At 40.4% G+C, this 23,240-nt stretch overlaps 2 protein-coding genes across 2 annotated transcripts in view; one reads left to right on the top strand and one right to left on the bottom strand.

The window, feature by feature from the left end:
- LOC149899371 (uncharacterized protein CG3556) overlaps positions 1-23,240 on the bottom strand; it is a 91,375-nt gene that overhangs the window by 51,032 nt on the left and 17,103 nt on the right. The window contains exon 2 of the mRNA XM_090114541.1: positions 12,986-13,021. The gene's annotated coding sequence lies outside the window, so the exon portion shown is untranslated. The remainder of the gene's footprint in view (positions 1-12,985; positions 13,022-23,240) is intronic.
- LOC149899372 (uncharacterized) lies at positions 19,455-20,602 on the top strand. The gene has a single exon (XM_090114429.1). It carries the CDS (start codon positions 19,748-19,750, stop codon positions 20,600-20,602), a length of 855 nt encoding a protein of 284 aa, XP_089970555.1. The 5' UTR covers positions 19,455-19,747.

Below are 23,240 nucleotides of genomic sequence, written 5' to 3'. Positions count from 1 at the left end.
GTGGCCCTTATAAAGAACAGAAAATAAAAAAAAGCTTAACAGGGGACATTGGTACCCCATACTTTTTGCTTCGCTTGAGTTAATCCCGATATACCCTTGGGCTCCCCTGCTATAATATATACATATATCAAATACAATTGTATAATAAAAATGTTTATATTTATAACGTAGTATAAAACAAAGTCGCTGTCTGTCTGTCCATATATGTATGCTTAAATCTTTAAAACTACGCAAGGGATTTTGATGCAGTTTCTTTTAATAGGTAGAGTGATTGTCGCCAGAGAGTTTAGTATACAATTTATTAGGATTTAGACAAAGCGAGCAAAGCCGCGGGTGGAAGGCTAGTTGAATACAAGTTAATAATTTATTATTTTCAATATAACAGCCAAACGTGTCAATCAAATTAAGATAAATGAACGAACATGTTATAGAATACTAATCAACTATAATGTTCCACAAACAAGTTCAAACAAACAATTTAGCAAATGTGTGCAAATAATAGTTATTAATTGCTAATTTAATTGATTTGTAGCCAAGTATATTTTCATATGGAAACTGTGTATTCAACTGTGTATAATAGGTATAGTTATAGGTAGAATTATAAAGCTGAAGAGTCTTTTTGTTTCCTTGTTTGAACGCACTAAATTTAAAATTATTTAACAGTTAGATAGTCCATTTATCGAGGAAGGCATCACAGATACATAAAATACTATCGTCACGCTAAGACTAATAGGAGCGGAACAATGCGGGTAAAACCATGGGGCACAGCTAGTAGCATTATAGTATATGTGGTTAACATTAAAATAAATTGTCAAATCAAAGTGTTTGTAACTAAATACCTCCTTCGCTTTTTATTAATTTACCGATTTTTATTAATTTTTTGTGTGAGTTCGAAGGGTCGTTGGCCTAGCACGCTGAGTCAGCTCGTCATAATAGGCATGACGAAAGATTTTGAAATCCTCTTCCATAATGTGTGTATACGTTTACTATACAAGAAAAACCCTATATTTCGGTAATATACTTAAATTTAACGAAGATAAAAGCCATTTTCCAAAAAATATTTATTAACTGTGCCAAAACAGCTCGCAGGTGTCATGGCGTAGACGTGACGTACACTTTGGTAAATACGTAATTATTTGTACGCATTGCGAAGAAAATTAAAAAAATATTTATTTAATATGTGTTATAGAAACGAATTTCAAAGTTTATAAGTGGTGTGCAGTATTGCAGTGTGAATCCACATAAAATAATGCTCAAAAATGTGTTAGTAATTATTTTAAGCGAGAAAATAATAAGAAATGATTGTATAAAGTTGGCGCGGAGAACCCCGAACCATGTATTCGTGAATTCGCAATTATATTTCTGTTCTGAGTCGATAAAGCATACGTGAAACAATCAATACATATAATAAAATTCTAGAAAAGTGGTGTCTGTACAATGAAAATATGTAAAAAAAAATTAGCAGGGGTTATTACTAAATCGATCCCAAACCCAAAACTGTTGTTAAAAAAATTTTTGTCTGTTTGTCTGTTTGTCGGTTTGTCTGTTTGTCTGTATGTTTGAACACGCTAATCTCAGAAACGGCTTATCCGATTTAGATGCGGTTTTCACTAATATATTGTGGTAAGTTTCATTTAACATTTAGTGTTTATTTCATGTCAATCGGTTCATAAATAAAAAAGTTATGACCATTTAAGTAATCACAGCGAACATTTGCTAAGGCATTCTAATACATGAATTACTTTATTACTTAAATTATACGCTAAAGTTATTCCTTGACATGTCCAGATGATCATATTGAAAGTCCCCAAGCGTGGGGTGGGGGGTGGTTATGCTGAGGGGGTAGTAGGGGGGGTCAAAGGACCTTTATTTAGATTTTTGCTCATAAGTTAAAACCTGCACAAATATGTAGCATTATGGTTACTTCTAGGTAAATTTTCTATATAAAAGGTCTTTGAAATTATGTCGTAGGTATTATTTTTAACCCCCGACGCAAAAAGAGGGGTGTTATGTCCGCTATGTGTGTATTGCGTGTCTGTCTGTGCCACCGTAGCTCGCTAACGGGTAATACCAATTAGATGCGTTTTTTTGTTACATTAGTTGTTTATTATATTATATAGGGGTAAGTGGGTATGCAAAAAACGAATGTTAGTTGTTAATGTAGGTTGTTAATGTAGGTTATACCCAAGTGATATATCAAATGAAAATAGACGACATGTCAGAAACAATTAGTTAAATTTTATCAAAATCGGTTCATCCATTTATTTGATATAGGGGTAAAAGTGGGAATAAATAAATGAATTTTATATAAATTTATGATAAATGAATTTTATCAAATATACTCAAGTGACGTATCTAATGAAAGACATGACGTGTAAAGTACAATAAGACATATTTTATCAAAATTGGTTCATCCATTTATTGGATATAGGTATAAAAGTGGGAATAAAAGTTGTCAAATAATATACCCAAGTGGCATATCAAATGAAAGGGCATGACCTGACGTGAGAAGTATGATGAGGCATATTTAATCAAAATCGGTTCATCCATTTATTGATTTATAGCGGTAAAAGTGGGAATGAATAATCGAATGTGGTCAAATAATATAATCAAGCGGCATATCAAATGACGTGTGAATTACAATTAGTCATGTTTTATCAAAATTGGTTAATCTGTTTATTACATATAGGGCACCTTAGGGGTGATAGTGGGGATAAATAATCCAAATGGAGTACCAAACGAAAGGATATGACATGTACATAATATATAGGTATGATTAGACAATAGACATGGTTTAGATCAAAATCGGTTCTGCCATTTACTAGGGGTGAAAGGGAAAAGTTGAACGTCTGTGAAAGTAGAAGGAATATGGGAGCGGGAGAATAACCACATCCTGGAAATTTTGAACTCTTCTGTACCTAAGTTTTATACCTAGCTCAGTTTAGTAATAAATTTTACTAACAGTTCTTTTGTGTTATTATTTATTTTATTTCTTAACTTTATAATAATGTGTTCTTATAATTTAGTTGTATATGATAGTACGTGTTTCAAGACGTGTTTACTCAATAATTGTGTGTTAAGTAGTAACTACTATGCAGTCACTATTCCACGCGGACGAAGTCGCGGGCACAGCTAGTAGAAAATAAATAAAAATGCGTATTCTCAACATATTCATAACAACAAAAAACATCTGACGTGAGTTGTTTACTTAAGCGTGACGTCACGCGTGTTTTAGTCAAAATGGCCAACTGCAGTATTTCAATGTTTTATTTTATTGATAATCTCATTAATCTTAATGTTTTTAAGATTTCTAAGTCACTATATGTAATTTATCTATTATACATTTTCCCTTAAAAACACTAATACGATCATTTATGGATACTGTCGTCATGCCTATTATAATTCTTTAAAATAATTAATTCATAGTTTATTTAAAACACATAAATTACCTTCCTTTATGTATTTTAAAAATATTGAACTAAGTCTCATATAAAATATAATATTAATAATAAAAAAGAAATTGCAGGCTGAATTTACATTATAAAACTATTTTCAGTACCATAGAGAAAAATTATTCTTTTTACCATAGAATAATATAATAAATCCTTGGCCGCCATCTTGATGCATCTAGCTCGTACGTAATTTTCTTTGCTGACAACATTATTCAAATACCTGAGCTTTATGTGTTTTTATAATTTCCTGTTTTAATGTAATGGTTCTTTTTATTTATGAATGCACTAGCTTACCGCCCGCGGCTTCGCCCGCTTTGTCTAAAACCTAATAACTTTGTTTTATACCTACTATGTAGTGATTCCACGCTAAACTATTAGGGAATAATATTTTAAGTCTTTAATATCCTACTATAATATTATAAATGCGTGTTTGTGAGGATATGTATGTGTGTGCTTGTTACTCTTTCACGCAAATACTACTGAACCGATTACAACGAAATTTAGCACACATATAGAAGGTAACTTGGATTAACATATGGAATAGGTTTTATCCCGATAATCCCACGGGAACGGGAACTATGCGGGTTTTTCTTTGAAAATGAGGGCGAAGCCGCGGGCCGATAGCTAGTAATAATATATAATTATTTGATGAACCAAAAAATAAATAATGACAAAATACATTAATTAAATTGTATTTTAATCGTATGACCAACTTCTGTATCTCCTGGGTTTCTAATTACTAATTAATAGAATTCAAAAGCGCTTCAGAAATAGGTTTAGTCTACACAATTGTTTGAAATTGAATTCCATTATAGTATTTAACATTTAATATAATATTTTACGTTTCTAGAATGTTCTAATATCTAATAACAAGTTTCGTATTATAATAGACTAGCTGTGCTCCGCGGTTTCACCCATTGCTCCGCTCCTGTTGGTGTTAGCGTGATGATCCATAGCCTATAGCCTTCCTAGAAAATGGGCTATCTAACACCGAAATAATTTTTCAAATCGGACCAGTAGTTCCTGAGATTAGCGCGTTCAAACAAACAAACTCTTCAGCTTTGTAACACAATGTATGCAAGTTGACCGAACTCACAACTAGATGGCGCCAGCTGTCGTATCACGATATTTAGATCTCGCTATCGTTTATCTCACTAAGAATAGTGACCTTCGGTCGCATACAAATGTTTGTTTGGGACGCCATATCTCTCATCGGATCACGATCACTCTGTGGGTGGTTGAATTCGTTGGTTGTTTGTTCTTGGTCGTTTGGTCTCGTTCTCAGCGTTCTGCTCGCTGATCAAAAAAATAATTAATTAATTGATTAATTAAAATCAATTAATTAATTCAATAATTTAATAATTCATAAATAACTTGTTTATCTCTGAGTTATTAAATTTTTATTGCGGCCAGATGTAAATAAATACATCCTGCAATCATGCCGCCGCCGAGCGTACCGCCGCTGCCGCAGCGACGGGCGACTCGCCCGCGCGCACTGGGCCGCAGGGTCTATAGCCGGTCGGTTGCCGCACTTGAAATGGGCCTGGACGCCATTGCCGCTTCCGGCCAGGCCGCAATTGTGGCCCGTTCAACGGCAGCTGGCCGGCGTCCTGTGTTGGTGTCGGAACCTCGGTCAGGAGCCGGCGATGAATCGTTCCTGGCGAGTCCGCTGACGTTGTCGCCGGCCCAATCCACCGAATCCGTATCCTCAATTGCTCGTCGACAGGCCCCGGCATTCGCCGCCACGCCAACGCCGGGCACTTTAAAACGCGCCGCACAGGCACCTCTACCACGTACTCCGCGCTTTCCCGCCCCCTTACCGGGTATTCCCGTGGGACGCTTTCCCTCCCCTCCCCATAGAGTAGGAGAGAAAACTCTCACAGCGTCCCCGCCTCCTCCTCTGAACATGCCGACGATGTCATCGGGCTCTCCTATGGAGACCGGGACAACCGGCACTACATACGCGGCCATGGTCGCGTCTCCAAAATCTCCAGCACCCATACCCTCCACCTCCTCCGCTGCCGTTGAGCCCACCCCAACTAACCATATTGTGACTGCGACCGACACTGTTGCTTCCGCCGGCACTGCAAGCGCCGCGCCTTCCACCAAACAGCCCAACCGCTACCCTCCGCTCATCGTAGAGACGCTGCCCGACTGGCCAACTCACTTTAAGGAATTAAAGAAGGTCCTCGGGCACACCCCGAACGGACGTCCGTTTGGTAAGGGCGTCCGATTCATGCCTAAGACGGACCAGGAGTTCCGAGTCATCCAGCGCTACCTTACGCAGCTGGAGAGCAACACCGGAATCTCCTGGTTCTGCTACTCGCTACCCGCTGAAAGAAGCGTGAAAGTAGCGATCCGCGGCCTGCCGGCTAACACAGAACCGGCACTTGTGGAGGCAGAGCTGCGCGAGCTCGGGTTCACCCCAGAGCACGTACGTGCAATCCCAGCTCGCCCGGGTAGGCCGGGTTGTTTGATGTTCGCGCAATTGCAGCGGACTCCGGACCTCATCCCAGGCATTTACGAGGTCAGCGAACTGCTCTGTATGCCTGGGATCATTATTGAGGCATGGCGCGGCAGGAAGGGGCCCGCGCAATGCCATCGATGCCAACAATTTAGGCACTCCTCCCAAAACTGCCACAGGCCACTAGCCTGTGTGCGGTGTGGTGGGAACCACCCGGCGAAGGAGTGCCAACGTCCGCGTGAGGAACCACCGACGTGCGCCAACTGTGGCGGCGCCCACACGGCGAATAATGCGAACTGCCCGGTCTACCGCAAGGAGACTCGCAACCGCAAGGCCGGCACTATAGCCCGCACTGCTACAAGTACGCGCACGCCCGCAGCTGAAGCCGACGCACCTGGTTCGCTCATGGCTGCCGCCAACCAGCCAGGACCGACAGGTAAACGCCGCCGAAAGCGTGGCAAGCGCACCCGCACCCAACCGCGGCAAGAAGCACCGCCAGCTGCGAAGCCCACCGCGCCGCTCCATGTACCATCTGCACCAGCCACTGCACCGCCTGTGGCATCTTCCACCAGGCCGCGCCCTGCACCGCAAGTCGCGCCACAGCCAACCAAGACGTCCAAGCCCACCGTGGTCGCTGCCCCCGCACGGGGGACGAAGGCGAAGCGAGTGATGCCGCTGGACCCTCAACTCACCAAGGTCATCAGCACCCTTAATCAGGTGCTGATTGCCATCCAGGAGCAGCGTGACCCAATACCGCTGATCCTGGGCTGTATCGCGGAGCTCTGCGCCTCTTATGGCTGAGCTTCGCATTGCTTTTTGGAACGCCGACGGGCTCTCAGCGCAAAAAGCCCGCCTCTTCAAAACCCTGCTCTCCCAGCGCCAAGTGGACATCGGCCTGGTTAACGAGACGCACCTCAGACCAGTAGACAAGTTGAAGGTTTCCGGATACTATGTCTACCGGGAGGACCACACCTCGCCAATCGGGACTGCTTACAGGGGATTAGTAGTCCTGGTCCGTCGGAATCTCATTCACCAACTGCTACCAGTACCACAGCTGCAGTCGTCGTACGCCCTCGGCGTGGAAATTTGTATAGACCGCCAGCCCACCCGAGTGTTCGCCTTTTACAAGCCGCCGCAAAACCGACTGGCAGTGGCAGATGTCCGAACCTTGTTGGACTCGCCACTGCCCACGATCCTCGCTGGCGACTTCAACGCGAAACACACGGCGTGGAATTCCAACACCGTAAGCCCGGATGGTAGACGCTTACTGGACGATGCAGACCGCCACGGTTACGAGGTGCTGGGACCAGAGGTCCCAACACACTACCCGTACTGTGCAGCCCACACTCCGGACGTCATCGACATAGCAGTAGCACGCGGCCTCGTTGCCGCACCGTCGCTTGACGTCCTGGATGACCACCTCATCTCCGACCACCAAGCCGTCCTCTTGACGCTGACAATGACTCCATTGACGACATCGTTGCCTTCTCCAAAGCATCGCCAGGACTGGCGAATCTTTGCCGAATACATGGCTGAACACTCGCCGTCCTTTAGAGTAGAGAGCCCTGCAGACGTCGATCGACTCGCAACGGACCTCAGCGCAGTCATGTCCAATGCGCTTCGAGAGTCCAGACTCGATGCGGCATCTACTCGTAGAAAACCCCAGCTCCCTGCCTACATTCAAGCGATGTTAGAGAAGAAGAGGAAGCTGCGTAGACTATGGCAAAACCTGCGATGCCCGACCATGAAGACGCGGCTGAACGCTCTGGCAGCCAAGATCTCAGACGCACTGGAAACGGTAGCAGTCGAATCATGGCACACCGCCATCGAGCGAGCCGGCGATGACTGGTCCGGCATGCACCGCCTTTGCCGCCAACTCTCCAGGAAGCCCTCTCCGATTAGACCCCTCATGGCCGGTGACGGAACCCCACGTTACCGCGCCGAGGATCGAGCGGAGATTTTCGCAGACTACCTGGAGACGCAGTTTACGCCTAATCCAACTGCGAATGTGCAGCATGTAGAGACCATCAAGCGACATGTGATGGACTACTTTGAATTGCCGATACCGCCGACAGAAGACCCCGTCGTGTTCTCCCCTGGTCGAGTCCAAAGGATGATTCGACGAACTAAACTGCGCAAAGCCCCCGGTCCCAACCGAGTCACCAACGAAGCGCTACGTCACCTACCCCCGCGAGCTATCGCGACGCTGACGCGGCTCTTCAATGGAATCCTCCGTACCGGGCACTTTCCATCCCCGTGGAAGCTCGGCCGAGTCATCCTGATTCCCAAGCAAGGCAAGAACATCATGCTGCCTGAGAGCTATCGCCCCATCACTCTTCTGTCCTCGACCTCGAAAGTCTTCGAGAAACTACTGTTGCTGCACATTACGCCCCACCTTCAGCCACGCGACGAACAGTTCGGCTTCCGCGCCGAACACTCCACCACTTTGCAAGTGACGAGAGTACTGCACCACCTCGCTACCGCCTACAACAAGCGAGAACAATCGGTTGCAGTATTCCTCGATATGGAGAAAGCGTTCGACCGCGTATGGCACACCGGACTCATCTACAAGCTGTCCACGTCTACTACTCCGCGTCGAGTAGTTAAGACTGTGGCCACCTTCCTGCAAGACAGGCGTTTTCAAGTGGCGGTTGAAGATGCTTTGTCCACAGAGCGCCCCATCCGAGCCGGTGTGCCCCAGGGAAGCTGCCTGTCGCCCGTCTGCTATAGCAGATACACGGACGACATCCCAGTCGCTGGCGGAGCCATTTTAGCGTTATATGCCGACGACGCTGCGTTTATTACCACCTCGCTGAACGCCAAGCACGCATCGGTAAAGATGCAGCGAGCACTGGATGCGCTTCCCTCATGGCTGGAGGACTGGAGACTCAAGGTCAACGTGGGGAAAACTCAGGCGATTTCCATTGGGCGGGCGCGCCTTTTGCCGCCCCCGGTGTCTCTCATGGGCGAGAATGTCGAATGGTCACCGACGGCCAAGTACCTTGGTGTGACCATTGACAAGACACTCTCGATGCGGCCCCATGTGAAAAACGTGGTCGCCCAGACACGCGCCGTGCGGAACATACTCCGCCCCATGCTGGCGTCTCACCTGCCTCTCCGTACGAAGCTGTGCATATACAAGGCGTACGTTCGCACGCGTCTTACCTATGCGGCCCCTGCGTGGTTCGCACTGACCAACGAGACGGACCGCAAGTCTCTGCGAGCGCAGCAGTCGCTAGCGCTCCGCACCATCTCCGGAGCACCACGCTTCGTACGGAATCAGGTCATCTCCAGGGACCTGCGCATGGAGAGCCTGGACGACTTCGTTCGCCGCCTGAGTTCCTCTATGTTCGCGCGCGCCGACGGAGCGCGATCCCAGCACTTGCACGGCATCGCGCCATACCATCGACGACCGCCGGACATAAGAGGCCTACCACGTGACCTAATCTCCTAGGACACGACCGCTTCCTCGCCGCTGGCTGACGGGCGCTCACCGGCACTCTGTCGGCGAGCTCGACCTCGCTGAGCGGCGGGTGAAGCACACTCGGACATTCTCCCCTGCAGCAGCTCGCAGATCGCCCGCGATACCGCGGGCTGGATCGCACTGCAGCAGGATACCTCCCGGACATGACACCTTGGACCTTCCGGTCCCACCCAGTGCCCCGCCTGTAGTTGCAGGCGGCGTAGCTACCACTGAAAGGGGCCATCGCCCCGAACAGTTACCCCGAAGCCTGTGAAGGCTTGCGTGGAAGACCCGAGTAGATGTTTGTTTGGGTTCCGTTCAGGTTAGGGCCTGGATACACGCACGCTATACGCTTTCACCTTTGCTGAGACGTTTTAGTGTCAAGTACCCAGATATTCCCGTTGCTATTACAGTGAACTTCCACCCCTGTTGGGATTCACCTTGATAGCACGGCGCGCATCACAGTTATTATTGTCAATAGTCTGTAGTTACGTTCACTCAATAAATACTGTAGTATCAACCTGCATTTTGTCACTTGTCACCCCCACCCTTACAACTGGCGCCCAACGTGGGGCCTGTCGACGTGACGTCACCGTGCTACGACGTGCTACGAGATCTGTAGAGTATCTACGAGACAACGTTCGCCTGCGCTACGACGCCTACGAAAGACGACCTACATTATTAATTAATGAGTGGAAGAGGGTTTGAGATAACAAAATCATCCAAACTTAACCAACCTACTTACGTCACACGTTCCGGACGTCTTACAACGGTTAAAGTACAGAAAAAATCTGTGAAGATGTTATCTCCAGAACAATTTCAGCAGCTTTTGGAAAGGATTCCCGGCGCGCAACCTGTTAGGAAAGGGTCTTTTACAAATTGCAATTACCATTATGATGGCGTAAAGGATGCCGAAGTAGTTGAAGCCTTCCTGTCTGCTATAAATATTTTTAAGCGTTCCGCTGATATGGGTGACAAGACTGCTCTAGATGAACTTCCCTTGCTGCTTAAGGGTGAAGCAGGAGTCTGGTGGTTAGGAGTAAAGGAGGATGTGACTTCGTGGTCAGACTTTGAAACCCGCCTGCGCGAAAACTTCGCGCCAACTCGTGAGCCATATCTGCTGTACTCCGACATAATGCAAGAGAAACAGCTCTCAGGAGTACTTACTGAGGATTTTGTACGACGCAAGCGACTGCTCTTTTCTCAATTACCTAGTCCAGGCCATCCAGAAACTCAGCAGTTGGATATGATTTATCATTTGCTACGCCTTGATATCCGCGAAAAGATTCCTCGAGCTGAGGTCAGAAACTTCAACCAGCTTTTAAAGGCGGCTCAAGCGGTTGAACATGTCCTTGAGGAGAAAGTCGGTGTTTCTCGTTCAAATGAAGTTAAGCCTACTGAACACAAGTTAGATGCCCGACTAGTCCCCACACGTAAAATGAAATGCAGATTCTGCAAGAATTTTGGCCATAATACAGAGAACTGTAAGAAGTTGAGTGCCCGAAGGGACAGGGATAACGTACCGCAAAAAGGTACGAAAACTGAAGCTAAAGAAGCAGTTACCCAGTTCCCTTCACCATCGACACCCAAATTCAGTTGTTACGGGTGTGGTGCTCCCGGAGTAGTGCGAAGCAACTGTCCGACGTGCCACGCCAGTAAAACTCAGCGCCCCGACCAGAATGTTGGTTTCTGTGCCATATCTACTTCCGCTGACACCAGGGATCGGCCAGTAGTATATGTCGACATTGATGGAATTACCGGTGCTGTCTTTCTTGATAGCTGTGCCAAATCCAGCATAGCGTCCTACTCCTTGTATTGCGAGCTCAGAAGGAAAGGATATGTGTTCAAGGAGTTAGGAGTCGGAATAACGTTGGCTGATGGTGTCCATAAACGACAAAACGTTTTAGTAACACAGGCTCCAATAAAAATTAACAATCGCACAATCCTCACAACCCTGTTGGTTTTACCTGAGTCGCGTAGGAATAAAACCCTACTTGGAGTTGGATTTATACAAGATGCTCACATTGTGATGAACTTGCCGCAGTGCACATGGCACTTTCTTGAAGATCCATCACAGGAATTTGAACTCTACCCAGAGAGTTTTGTCAAGTTTGGGAACGTCGAGCTTGCAACAGTCACATCTGACGACATCTCCTTGTCGCCCTCGTTACCCGAAGAAAGTAACACCGAAGACTGCATGCCACGCCCATATGGTCCTTTGATAAAGGTAGCCATTCCGACGCCTCCTCCCAGGAAGAGACGCTTTGATGAGTCCCCTGGCGGATCTTCCGCATTTTTAGATGCACTCTACGAAGATGCAATGACTAGTCTCAAGAGTTATGATGAGGACTGCGAGTTAAGTGAATTTGAGAGTAATCTCTTCCCTAACACCTCATCTATAATCGATCGAAGTCAGAGATATTAATCAGTCATTTATAATCAATCGATGTCAAAGACATTAAAATTTACCTTAACAAGCTTCTTGACATATTTACGCCTAATAGTAGGCCCGTCAAAAACTTGAAGCACTTATTAAGTTTTGTACGAATGTGTTCATGGTACAGAAGGTTCATTCCTGCTTTCGCTAAGATTGCCGAACCATTTACTCGTCTGACCAAGAAAATGCCTGTTGGCAATGGAAACCGAATCGTACCGTATACAATTAAAACTGACGCTAGTAGCTACGCTTTGGGTGCAGTTTTGGTGCAGGGGGAGAGTAAAACTGAACACCCCTTTGGATTAGCAAGCACCGATTCCAATACACCTGTTGGTGTGTATCATGCCTCGGCTTTAACGAGATATCGTTCTGAAGATGCCGTAGTGCCAGAACCCACTCTACCTATTAGAAAAAGAGGAAGGCCTAAGAAGCAAACCACAGACGCTAAAGTTATAACGACCAAGGCTTCTAGACCTCGTCAATAAAGCTACATTCCTGTTCCTGTCCTACTCGTCGGGTCGACTTCATGGACAGAGGGGGAGAATCTGTAACACAATGTATGCAAGTTGACCGAACTCACAACTAGATGGCGCCAGCTGTCGTATCACGATATTTAGATCTCGCTATCGTTTATCTCACTAAGAATAGTGACCTTCGGTCGCATACAAATGTTTGTTTGGGTTCCGTTCAGGTTAGGGCCTGGATACACGCACGCTATACGCTTTCACCTTTGCTGAGACGTTTTAGTGTCAAGTACCCAGATATTCCCGTTGCTATTACAGTGAACTTCCACCCCTGTTGGGATTCACCTTGATAGCACGGCGCGCATCACAGTTATTATTGTCAATAGTCTGTAGTTACGTTCACTCAATAAATACTGTAGTATCAACCTGCATTTTGTCACTTGTCACCCCCACCCTTACAGCTTTATAATATTAGTATAGATTCAAAGATAACAGCGAGTAATGTAACTGTAAAATTACCAAAAAGTAAGTACAAAACTTTTAATAACCTCAAAAAACTGCGTATCTAATCATGTTGCTAAATATTCTACCATTCTTTAATATTCCAAAAACTGCTGAGTTTCAAAAGCTTGTAGAGTAAAATTAATATTAAAGAATTTATCCTTTGTTCGTAAAAGAGGGTGCAAGCATAGATAACGTACTTACCGACCCTTGCTCGACAGCTGAATATCAAGACAGGATCTGAAAGAAATATGGCCGTTATGGCCGTTAGAACGTTCTTTATGTGTACAGAGTATGTGTAGTAGTATATGAAATTTGTGAGCGTGTTTAGCAAAAGCTGTAAAATTTTATAAGCATTTTGAGTTTAAAAGGAGTTTAACGATTAGGTTATTTATATAAGTAAGTTATAAGTTTATTATTAGGTATAAGTTTATTATGATATTTATTTTGTAAAATTAAATTGTAAAACTGACATGATTTAAAAGAGCAACTATGGAGTTTCTTGCCGGTTCTTTTCCGTAGATACTGCTTTCCGAATCGGTGGTACTAAATGTTAAAAATATGTAATGACGTTTCAAAAGTGCTTCTAGAAGAAGTCTAATAATAAATAAATGTTCGAGTTTGGATATATGTATTCCATTTAGTTTATTATTTCACTTGTTTTAGTTAATGATCTTTATATTTTAACGTTATTTGTAACCAATATTATCATATCGTATAAAAGCTTAACCAAGAAATAAAAAAATGTTGTGTGGTTTTATGAAACCACGGTAAAAGTGAAACTGTTCGAACGGTTCCGAACACTGCTTTGTGTAGCGCATGTCGCGTGACGGTCGGCTGCCGGCAGCCGCGATACACTCGACATGCGCTACACAGACCAAAAAGTTTGAGACGATGTAATAAAAGTTTCACTTTAATAGAAAAACATCATTACCTTTAAAATATAAAAGATACATTATATACACACGTTAATGTTTGTTCTATTTTATTCACATTTTATTAAAACACTAGAGTATATTCAAGTATTTTGTTAGAATAACGTGTGCTTCCATATTTTGTTTGCCGATAATATAACATATTGCTGGAGGTTCGGATCGCGAGTGTCCACGCATAATTTTCAGTTTATGTACCATGTACTTATGTTTAAAGAAAAATAATATACATAGGTACGTACTAAATGTATATTTTCATGTACTTTGTAACATATGATAAAAGACATATATTGTTACGATATTAATTTCATAATTAATATAATACATAATTTGTTGGCTGTCGGTAAAATAAGACAAAGGTTTTTTACAGAGTAGGTATATGTTTTACACGTAAGTAGTATATCATATCTAAGTAATTATATACCTCACCATTTGTTATTTCTGTAAACAAAACTGCTCATTTAAGAAAACATAATTTACACAATTTTATCGAATTTATATTCAATTCATAAAAGCCAATTAATATTTTTTGGTTGAAAAACTTATTTTCATTGAAAGAAGTTTCAACTGCGAAACAAGTTAAGTACTTTATAGGCCCTTTTGATCAATTATTGGAAGTAAATAAAATCGAACTTTTGTGTTTACAAATTATGAACGTAAATAGGTAAGAGGATAATTATGGAAATTAGAAAATGCCAAATTGTTAAAAAAATATGTTATTTCATCAAATATATCTTACACTAGCTGCGTTTCGCGGTTTCACCCGCGGTTCCGCTCCTGTTGGTCTTAGCGTAATGATAATAATTAATATCATAATAGCCTATAGCCTTCTTCGATAAATGGGCTATCTAACACCGAAAGAATTTTTCAAATCGGACCAGTAGTTCCTGAGATTAGCACGTTCAAACAAACAAACAAACTCTTCAGCTTTATAATATTAAACTGTATAGATTTTGTTGTAGCACTAGGTTTTGAAATTTGAGTTGAATTTGACAAATCTAATAACATATAAAAACCAAGAAATGATTTATAAATATAAACTTACACATTCAAGAAACATAACTCTCTTTTGCTTCAGTCAGTAATAAATCACACTATTGTTTATTTTAACAATTAATTAAACAGTGCTTCTAAAAACCTTACTAAAAACATACTTAATTGCATGAAAACAATTTGAATTAAGAACAGTAAAATGCAGACATCTATTTCAAATTCGAAATTTGAAATGCCCGTTCCCGGGTTTCTAAAGTAAAAAAAAAAACAATACAGAGTAAAAAGTTTTTAATAACATTTCTCATTATTTTTTTTATTTTTTTTAAAGCTATGCCTTTGGTCATATAATTATTAGCCCATTAATTTTTATGGAAGATATTCAATCGTCTCTGGCGCCATTTTTTTGCATTTGCCGAATCTGTGGGGTCTAATTAGGTACTATTAATTATCGATTATGACAATTATTCAAAGTTTAGTTAAATAAATATATGTTTAATAATTCTCCAATCAAATACCAACTTTTAGACAACTCGGCAAAACTGTCAAAATGATGTATGGCAGTAAACATCCACATTTGATGACGTAGGCTTATGAATATTGATGACGTCACCGACGCCGTGACGTCAGCAAATACGAGTTTTATATTCACTATTTACTCGGCAGTTAATAATCGATTTGTGTTATGAAGCTTCAATGATCAATTGCTTTTTTTTTGTAAAATATGTGATTGTTTTTGTGTGTAGGTACTGCATCCCATAATATACAATGCTGAAGTACCTATGTAAAATCAAAAGCAAAAGTATTAAATTAAAAAATATATACTATATTCTTATTTTGTTCTAATTAATAATTATTAATTAATATGTTTTTAATTAATAGAATCTATCAATCAATGATAATAAACAATACCCGCTGGCCCAATAATTCATTTTAATATTTTTTTTTACAATTTTATTCTTCTTTACAATTGAAACTAGCGTAATCATAATCAAATTGGAAATTTATTAACACACTAAAAAAGCGGCAACACCTAAATTGAACGTTAGAATAAATAAAACGGAATAAAATCCGCGCAATAACGAGCAAAAGCAATTTAGTGAAACCCAAATTTTTAGCACTTTATATTCACAGTGAATCGTGTGTTGAACACTACAATACTACAATATAGAGAAGCCAATGTAGGTAAAAGTCTTTTTTTCTTATTTCTTCGGACGACGCGTGAGGAAAAATTTATGTACATCTTTCTACGTGTTTCGGCACTACAAAAAGTAAAATTGGTGAGTTGTGATAAAATATCAAAAACTTTACTACTTACTTATATGTATTTTGTTATGTTATTATGTAAATGTTGAGCAATTATTTCCCGAGATGCTTCACTACATAGTATAAAATAAAGTAGCTATCTGTCGCTGTCCCTATGTATGCTTAAATCTTTAAAACTACGCAACGGATTTTGATTCAGTTCAGTTCTCGAGGAAGGTTTTATAATTTATTGTATAATTTAATAGATTTCAGACAAAGCGGGCAAAGCCGCGGGCGAAAAGCTATTTTAATATTAACCAGAAAAATCAGCTACCATGTAATTTATAATTATAACAATTAATAATTTTACGGATAAAATATCTTTCGGAATATATAACACTATATTATAATGACAATCATGTTAAAACGTAATAGATCTTACAATAATATAACATGGAAACAGACCGAACAAGCGAAAGACACGCTTCGTGTAAACTTTAGAACATTGAAATTCTAGAAAAATCTCAAACTGCAAATATAACCCGGCAAAATTGGAATGCTAGTTCAATTTTCTTCATCCTATAACCGCCAGGTGCTATTGAACCTTGCATCTTTATGAAATTATGAGTAAAATGAAGAAAGTGCCTTGTATAGTGATTGATGATGACGTAGGCAATATTATTACAGGCTCTATATTATGGAGCATAGCAATCTGTCAACTGATTTATTTTTCGGCTTGAATTGATGGTTTGGAGGGAAAATACGATATCTATTTTTTGTATGTAACTAGCTGACAACTTCATTGACCTCAAAATAAATATTTTTTCCTATTTTTGTAACATTTGTAACTTCCTTGACGCTCCATCGATATAATATTAGCTTATATCATGGTTTTGCTCGATGTGTTCTAATGTACTGATACAAGAATAATTTTCAACTTATACATTTTTTTTTTATGTTACAACATCAGTTGATTTATGAAATAATAGCGGTCCGCCTCGGCTTCGCCCGTGGTACATATTTCGCAATAAAAGATAGCCTATGTTCTTTCTCAGGGTCTAAAGATTGTCTGTGCCAAATTTCATCAAAATCAGTTTATGCGTGAAAACCATACATACATACATCCATACATACAAACCTTTCCTCTTCATAATATTAGTATAGATATAGATAATTTAAAATATTATTTCGTTTTTCAGCGACATTATAAAATAATATCTATTTAAGAATCTAAAAATATTTTCAAAAGTGGCTCCATAAATAATTACCGCACTATTTTTAATTCCTTCCGAATCTGTAAGATCCGGAATCTTTTCAAAAGAATGAACACTGCAAGTTGATAGCTTAAGCCGCTTTTAAAAGTACAATAATAGCTGGTGCAATATTGCATTTTCCTCAGAGATATTTATGTATAATCGGATCATGTTACTTTGAGTCTTTGATAAAATTTAATCACTCTGTACCATACTTGCCAATGTTATTAATGCATGTATGTTCGGTTTCATGGCGAAAATGGATGGATAGATTTTAATGGAGTACAGAGATACATATAGGTATGAAGTTACTTCCGAATATTAAAATTATTAACCCTGTAGAATTGAGAGTATCATGTCTTAAAGCTCGTCTATTTCCAAAATATAATGATGGTGTAGGACCTTTTAAATGGTTAGTGACTAGAGTCAACAATTATTTTGGAGATCGAACTCTAGATAAACGTTTACCATATTTTCTCAATAGCTTACCAGAGTACATACGAACAGAAGCAAACATTCACAAATTTAAAAGATTATTAAGGAAACACCTTCTTCAGTCAATAGAATGCTAAAACACAAGCTCATAAATAGATATACCTATTCACTTAATATTATATTTTATAACAGATAATAATATGATATAATATATTTAGTTATAGATAGATATATAGATATTTTATATAATATATTTAGTTATAGGCTTGATCCCACAGACAAACTGCATGTGCAGTTTTGTGGGACTTAGACTTAAGTTATTGTAATAATTTGTAAGAATAATTTCAATAAATAATAAAAAAAAATAATAATAATAATAAAAAAATTATTTAACAATATAACAAACAGACTCGGTTATTTTCATGAGTAAAAAATGGTTTTCTTTGTTCTCTTTGTCATACTGTTACAGCAGATGCTAATTTCAGCAGTATTGACCCAAGATGAGACAGAAATATAGCCTATATTAGCACCTAAAGATATGCCTTTCACCTGGGAATAGAATTTAAAAAATCGGTCGATTAGTTTTCGTGTTGTCGCTTACCAAACAAATATCAATCTTCAATCAAATCTTTACTCTTTATTACAATTTAAAGAAACAAAAAATCTCTCCTCTTAACAATAAAAAGGATAATAATTACGCTTAAAGGATAATAATATATTAAAACCCTACAAGTATTCTCCATAGAGGTGGGATAGAGGCGAATGCACCGACGATTTATCTATTAACGCGTCGGATACAAGTTGACGTAATGCTTGACTCAAGTGTACCGACAGCAAACAAATCGAGAATAAAAAGAATAAAAAATTATTTTATTTGATTACAATGTATCATCTAGGGTAGCTTGAGATACATGTGTGCGTACTTTATAGATATTTTTGTGAAACCACAAACGCACATGAATAAACACATACGAACATACCTAGAACAAAATTTAGATTTGAATGGCGTTTAATAATCACACCACCAATGATATCGGCATAAAACAATAAAAAAGGGTTAAAGATCTACCCTTTTTCAATTGTTTTATATTATAGTCGGTTGGAATAGAACGCAGTCTATCTCTATTGCAACACTCTAAATACTAGTTAACAGAAATAAAAACCCTTAATACTACTTAAGCATAGCCTTGTCATCAAAATGCGCTTTCATTGTCACAAATAACCTGCTTAATTGCACCTGTAAAAGACTAAACGAAGACGAAACTTGTACAAACGTACAAGTTTTCCCCAGGCACTAATTTGCTGACTGTACACGTCTGTAAATATCGTATATATGCATGTCTCAAGCTGCTAACAATGGAAAACGGTCGATATGAGTACGGCGCGAAAAAATTAATTCATTTCGAACGAATGGTGGATCTTTTGTTGGCGATTTATGTAGAAATAGATGTTATCTTTCAGGATTTCTTATGTAGATATATAGATGTGTTGTCTGTACTATGCTAAAGGAGAATTTGGTTGAAGATATCTAAGGAACTGCAAAAAATCTTAATGTGTTGGATAGCTATATATATCATCACGCTAGGGAAAATGTGGTTTTTCAGAGCTAACGAATTTCGAGCTAACGTGGATTATGATGACTAAGTTGAGTTTGGGTATGTACTATGTATATTGTAATTCAATTGCACAAACACGTCTTCACCTATTAGGTTTAATTTTTGAAGTGAAACTTCTTTATCGGGGTTGGAAAAAAATTTAGTGTAACATTTTTTCGTTACGCGTGACAATTTTCCGTTACGCGCTGTAGGGACACACATATGCAATTCGCTGACCGAGCTTTTGTACATGTGTGCGTCCACATTGTTTCCCCGACGCTTTCTACATTTTATTAGAATTATTAGTTAGTAGTGCTTGACGCCTAGTTTTAACAACACATATATTGTGAAGAGTAATAAAGTGATTAAAGGAAAGGCATTATTATTTGGGACAACCTTGGGGGCAACAGCACTACTCAACATTGGTGACCCCCGACAAAGAACATCAAGAAATTCTAATACAATTAAATATTATTTTGAAGACGAAGATTTATTAGAAGAATTTAAATTTTAAATATGACGATGCCTACATCAAACCTTGGAGCGATGCCGTCGTCGGAAGTTTTCGCCGTTACAGTTTCGTCCCGGATACCAGATTTTTGGGTGGACCAGCCGCGTGTGTGGTTTTATCGTGTGGAAGCAATTTTGGCCCCGCAGAAATTAGGTGACGAAAGCAAATTCGACTTAGTCATATCTAAGTTACCGAAAGACGTAATAGTACAAATCACAGATTTTTTAGAAAAACCGCCGGACACAGACAAATTCCAAAAATTAAAAAATAAACTTTTAACATTATTCGAGGATTCCAAAAACCGTCAAATAGAAAAACTAATTGGAGAAATGGAATTGGGAGACCAGAAACCCTCCCAACTATTGCACCGGATGCGTGACCTGGCCAGGGACAAAATTCCAGATGATACACTTCGAGTTTTGTGGCAGGGTCATCTGCCACCTACAATTAAGGCCGTCCTAGTGGTCGCTGAAACAAAAGACCTTAACAGCCTAGCAGTGATCGCCGATAACGTCGCAGAAGCCACACGTTCCAATCAGGTGGCGGAAGTGAGACACAGGAGTTCCAGTCACGAAGACGTTGAAGTAGCCACCCTTTCAGCGGAATTGGCGAAAATAAACGTGCGCCTTGCTAACATCGAGCGATCGCGATCACGAGCAATACATCGGCGACCCAGAACACCGTCACGCAATCTTCGAGAGTCGTCAAGGTCATCTTCGAAGCGACGTCGTCCCGGCGGACCCGACTGGTTGTGCAGCTACCACTTCAGGTTCCGGCAGCGCGCTCACAGGTGCATCCAGCCGTGCGCGTGGAAGAGGAGCCCCAGCCCCAGCGCAGCAGCCGCCCAGCCGGAAAACTAGACAGGCAGGTGCAGACTACGGCGGAGGTCTGTACCATCACGCCGTGCAGCCGTCTCATGGTAATAGATTTAAACACTAATTTAAAATTTTTAGTAGATACCGGTGCCAATGTTTCCGTTTTGCCCGTATCTAAAAATCCATTTAAATATCATAAATTATGTAGATCCGATCTTAAATTATACGCTGCTAACGGTACAGAAATTGCAACATATGGCATTAAATCAATTGTTTTAAACCTTAATTTAAGAAGACCGTACCGTTGGGATTTCATTTTAGCAGACGTCAAACAGCCAATATTGGGAGCTGATTTTTTAACACATCATAAATTATTAGTTGATTTGTATCGAAAAAAGTTAATTGATCAAACTACCGATTTACATGTATTAGCCTCCTTAGTTTCGTGTACGCAACAATCGCTAAATTCTGTGTGCAAAAGTCATCCGTATTACGATTTATTAAATATGTTTCCTGACATTACTAAACCGATGTCGTTTAAAGAAACTACATCGCATAACGTTTTACATTATATAGAGACGAGCGGCCCACCTATTCATGCTAGAGCTAGACCGTTACCCCCGGATAGATACAAAAAGGTGAAGGAAGAGTTCAGGGTTATGCAAGAATTAGGTATCTGTAGGCCTTCTAAAAGTGCTTGGGCTAGTCCGCTTCATATTGTAGTTAAAAAGAATGGCGAGTTAAGGCCGTGCGGAGATTATCGACAGCTCAACGCAATAACAAAGCCCGACAGATATCCAGTTCCGCGATTACACGACTTTACTTTTATATTGGCTAATAAGAAAATATATTCAAAAGTGGACATAAATAGAGCCTATCACTGCATAAAAGTTGCCCCATGCGATATAGAAAAAACTGCTATTATTACTCCTTTCGGACTTTTCGAATTTCCCCGTATGAGTTTTGGCCTAAGGAACGCCGCACAAACGTTTCAACGTTTTATGAACAATACCGTTTTACAAGGTCTCGATTTTTTATTTTGTTATTTAGATGACGTAATAATTGCCAGCGAAAATGAGACTTTACATCAAGAACATTTGAAGTTAGTATTCGAACGTTTCAATACATACGGCATATCTATAAACTTAAGCAAGTGTAGCTTCGGACAGTCGCGTATAGAATTCTTAGGTCACGAAGTGAGCGTAGATGGAATTAAACCGCTCAAAGATAAAGTCGAAGCCATAGTTAATTTTCCTAAACCCGTTACAGTATCGGATTTAAGACGTTTTTTAGGAATGATTAATTTTTATAGACCACATTTACCTCATTTAGCGTCACATCAATGCGAACTTAATAAATATTTAGTGAATTCTAAGAAAAATGATAAATCGAAAATTATTTGGAACAATGTTAGTGAAAATGCTTTTGTGCAATGTAAGATAGGTTTACAGAATGCCGTCACATTGTCACATCCCCTTTTAGATGTTCCCTTAGCCTTGATGACCGACGCTTCCAATACCTGTATGGGTGCGGTATTGCAACAGCGAGTAAAAGGTAAGTGGATACCCCTAGGATATTTTTCCAAAAAATTTTCGCCTACCGAGCAAAAGTATTCTACTTATGATAGGGAGTTGCTAGCGATTTTTCAAGCTATAAAATATTTTAGGAAATTGTTTGAAGGCCGTCCTTTAACTATATATACAGATCATAAGCCTTTATGTCATGCATTTTCTAAAATAGGTAATGACAGTAAAGAAACGCCTAGAAGGACGCGACAATTACTTTTTATAAGTGAATTTACGGTCGACATACAGCATATTAGCGGTAAAGATAATATTGTAGCCGATACTTTATCGCGCGTAGAAACAATTGTTTGCCCGACTGTACTCGACTTCAACGAACTTGCTGACTCGCAAGCGAAAGACGAGTACTTGATTAATATGACACGAAGTGGGCATAGCGATAATAATGTAAAGTTTAAGAAAATGTATTTACCGACTTGTAAAAAAGGAGTATATTGCGAAGTTTCAAATAATATTATTAGACCTTATTTAACAGAATATTTTAGAAAAATTGCTTTCGATAGTGTTCACAATTTAAGTCATCCCGGTATACGTACGACTCGGAAGATGGTCACTAAACAATTTTTTTGGCCTAGTATGAATAAAGATATAGGGAAATGGACCAAAGCGTGTGTATCATGTCAAAGGTCGAAGATTTCGCGTCACGTTGTTTCAGATATAGGAAAATTCCCAGAAGTTTCGCGATTCGAGCATATCCATGTGGATTTAGTTGGTCCATTGCCGACATCTCCACAGGGATTTAGATATTTATTAACAATTATAGATAGATGTACGCGTTGGCCTGAAGCATTTCCCGTTAAAGAAATTACTGCAGACGTCGTTGCTAAGCATATTTATGAAGGATGGATAGTTAGATATGGTTGTCCCGTCCGTATTACTAGTGATCAAGGACGTCAGTTTGAGTCGAGTCTATTTTTAAAATTAATGTCATTTTTGGGTATTCATAAAATTCGTACTACGCCTTACCATCCACAAAGTAATGGCGCGGTGGAGAGATGGCATAGGTCGTTGAAAGCAGCCCTTATGGCGAGACTGCTCAGTAGTAATAAAACGTGGATAGACGAATTACCCACTGTTATGTTAGGGTTGAGAGCAGCAAT

Source organism: Colias eurytheme, chromosome 21, assembly GCF_061535395.1.
Source record: "Colias eurytheme isolate Ceu_HAF_F1 chromosome 21, ilColEury1 Martin Lab GWU primary, whole genome shotgun sequence".
NCBI classification, from domain to species: Eukaryota; Metazoa; Arthropoda; class Insecta; order Lepidoptera; family Pieridae; genus Colias; species Colias eurytheme.
Note: the sequence above shows the minus strand (reverse complement) of the source record. Positions and strands in the feature narration are given on the sequence as shown.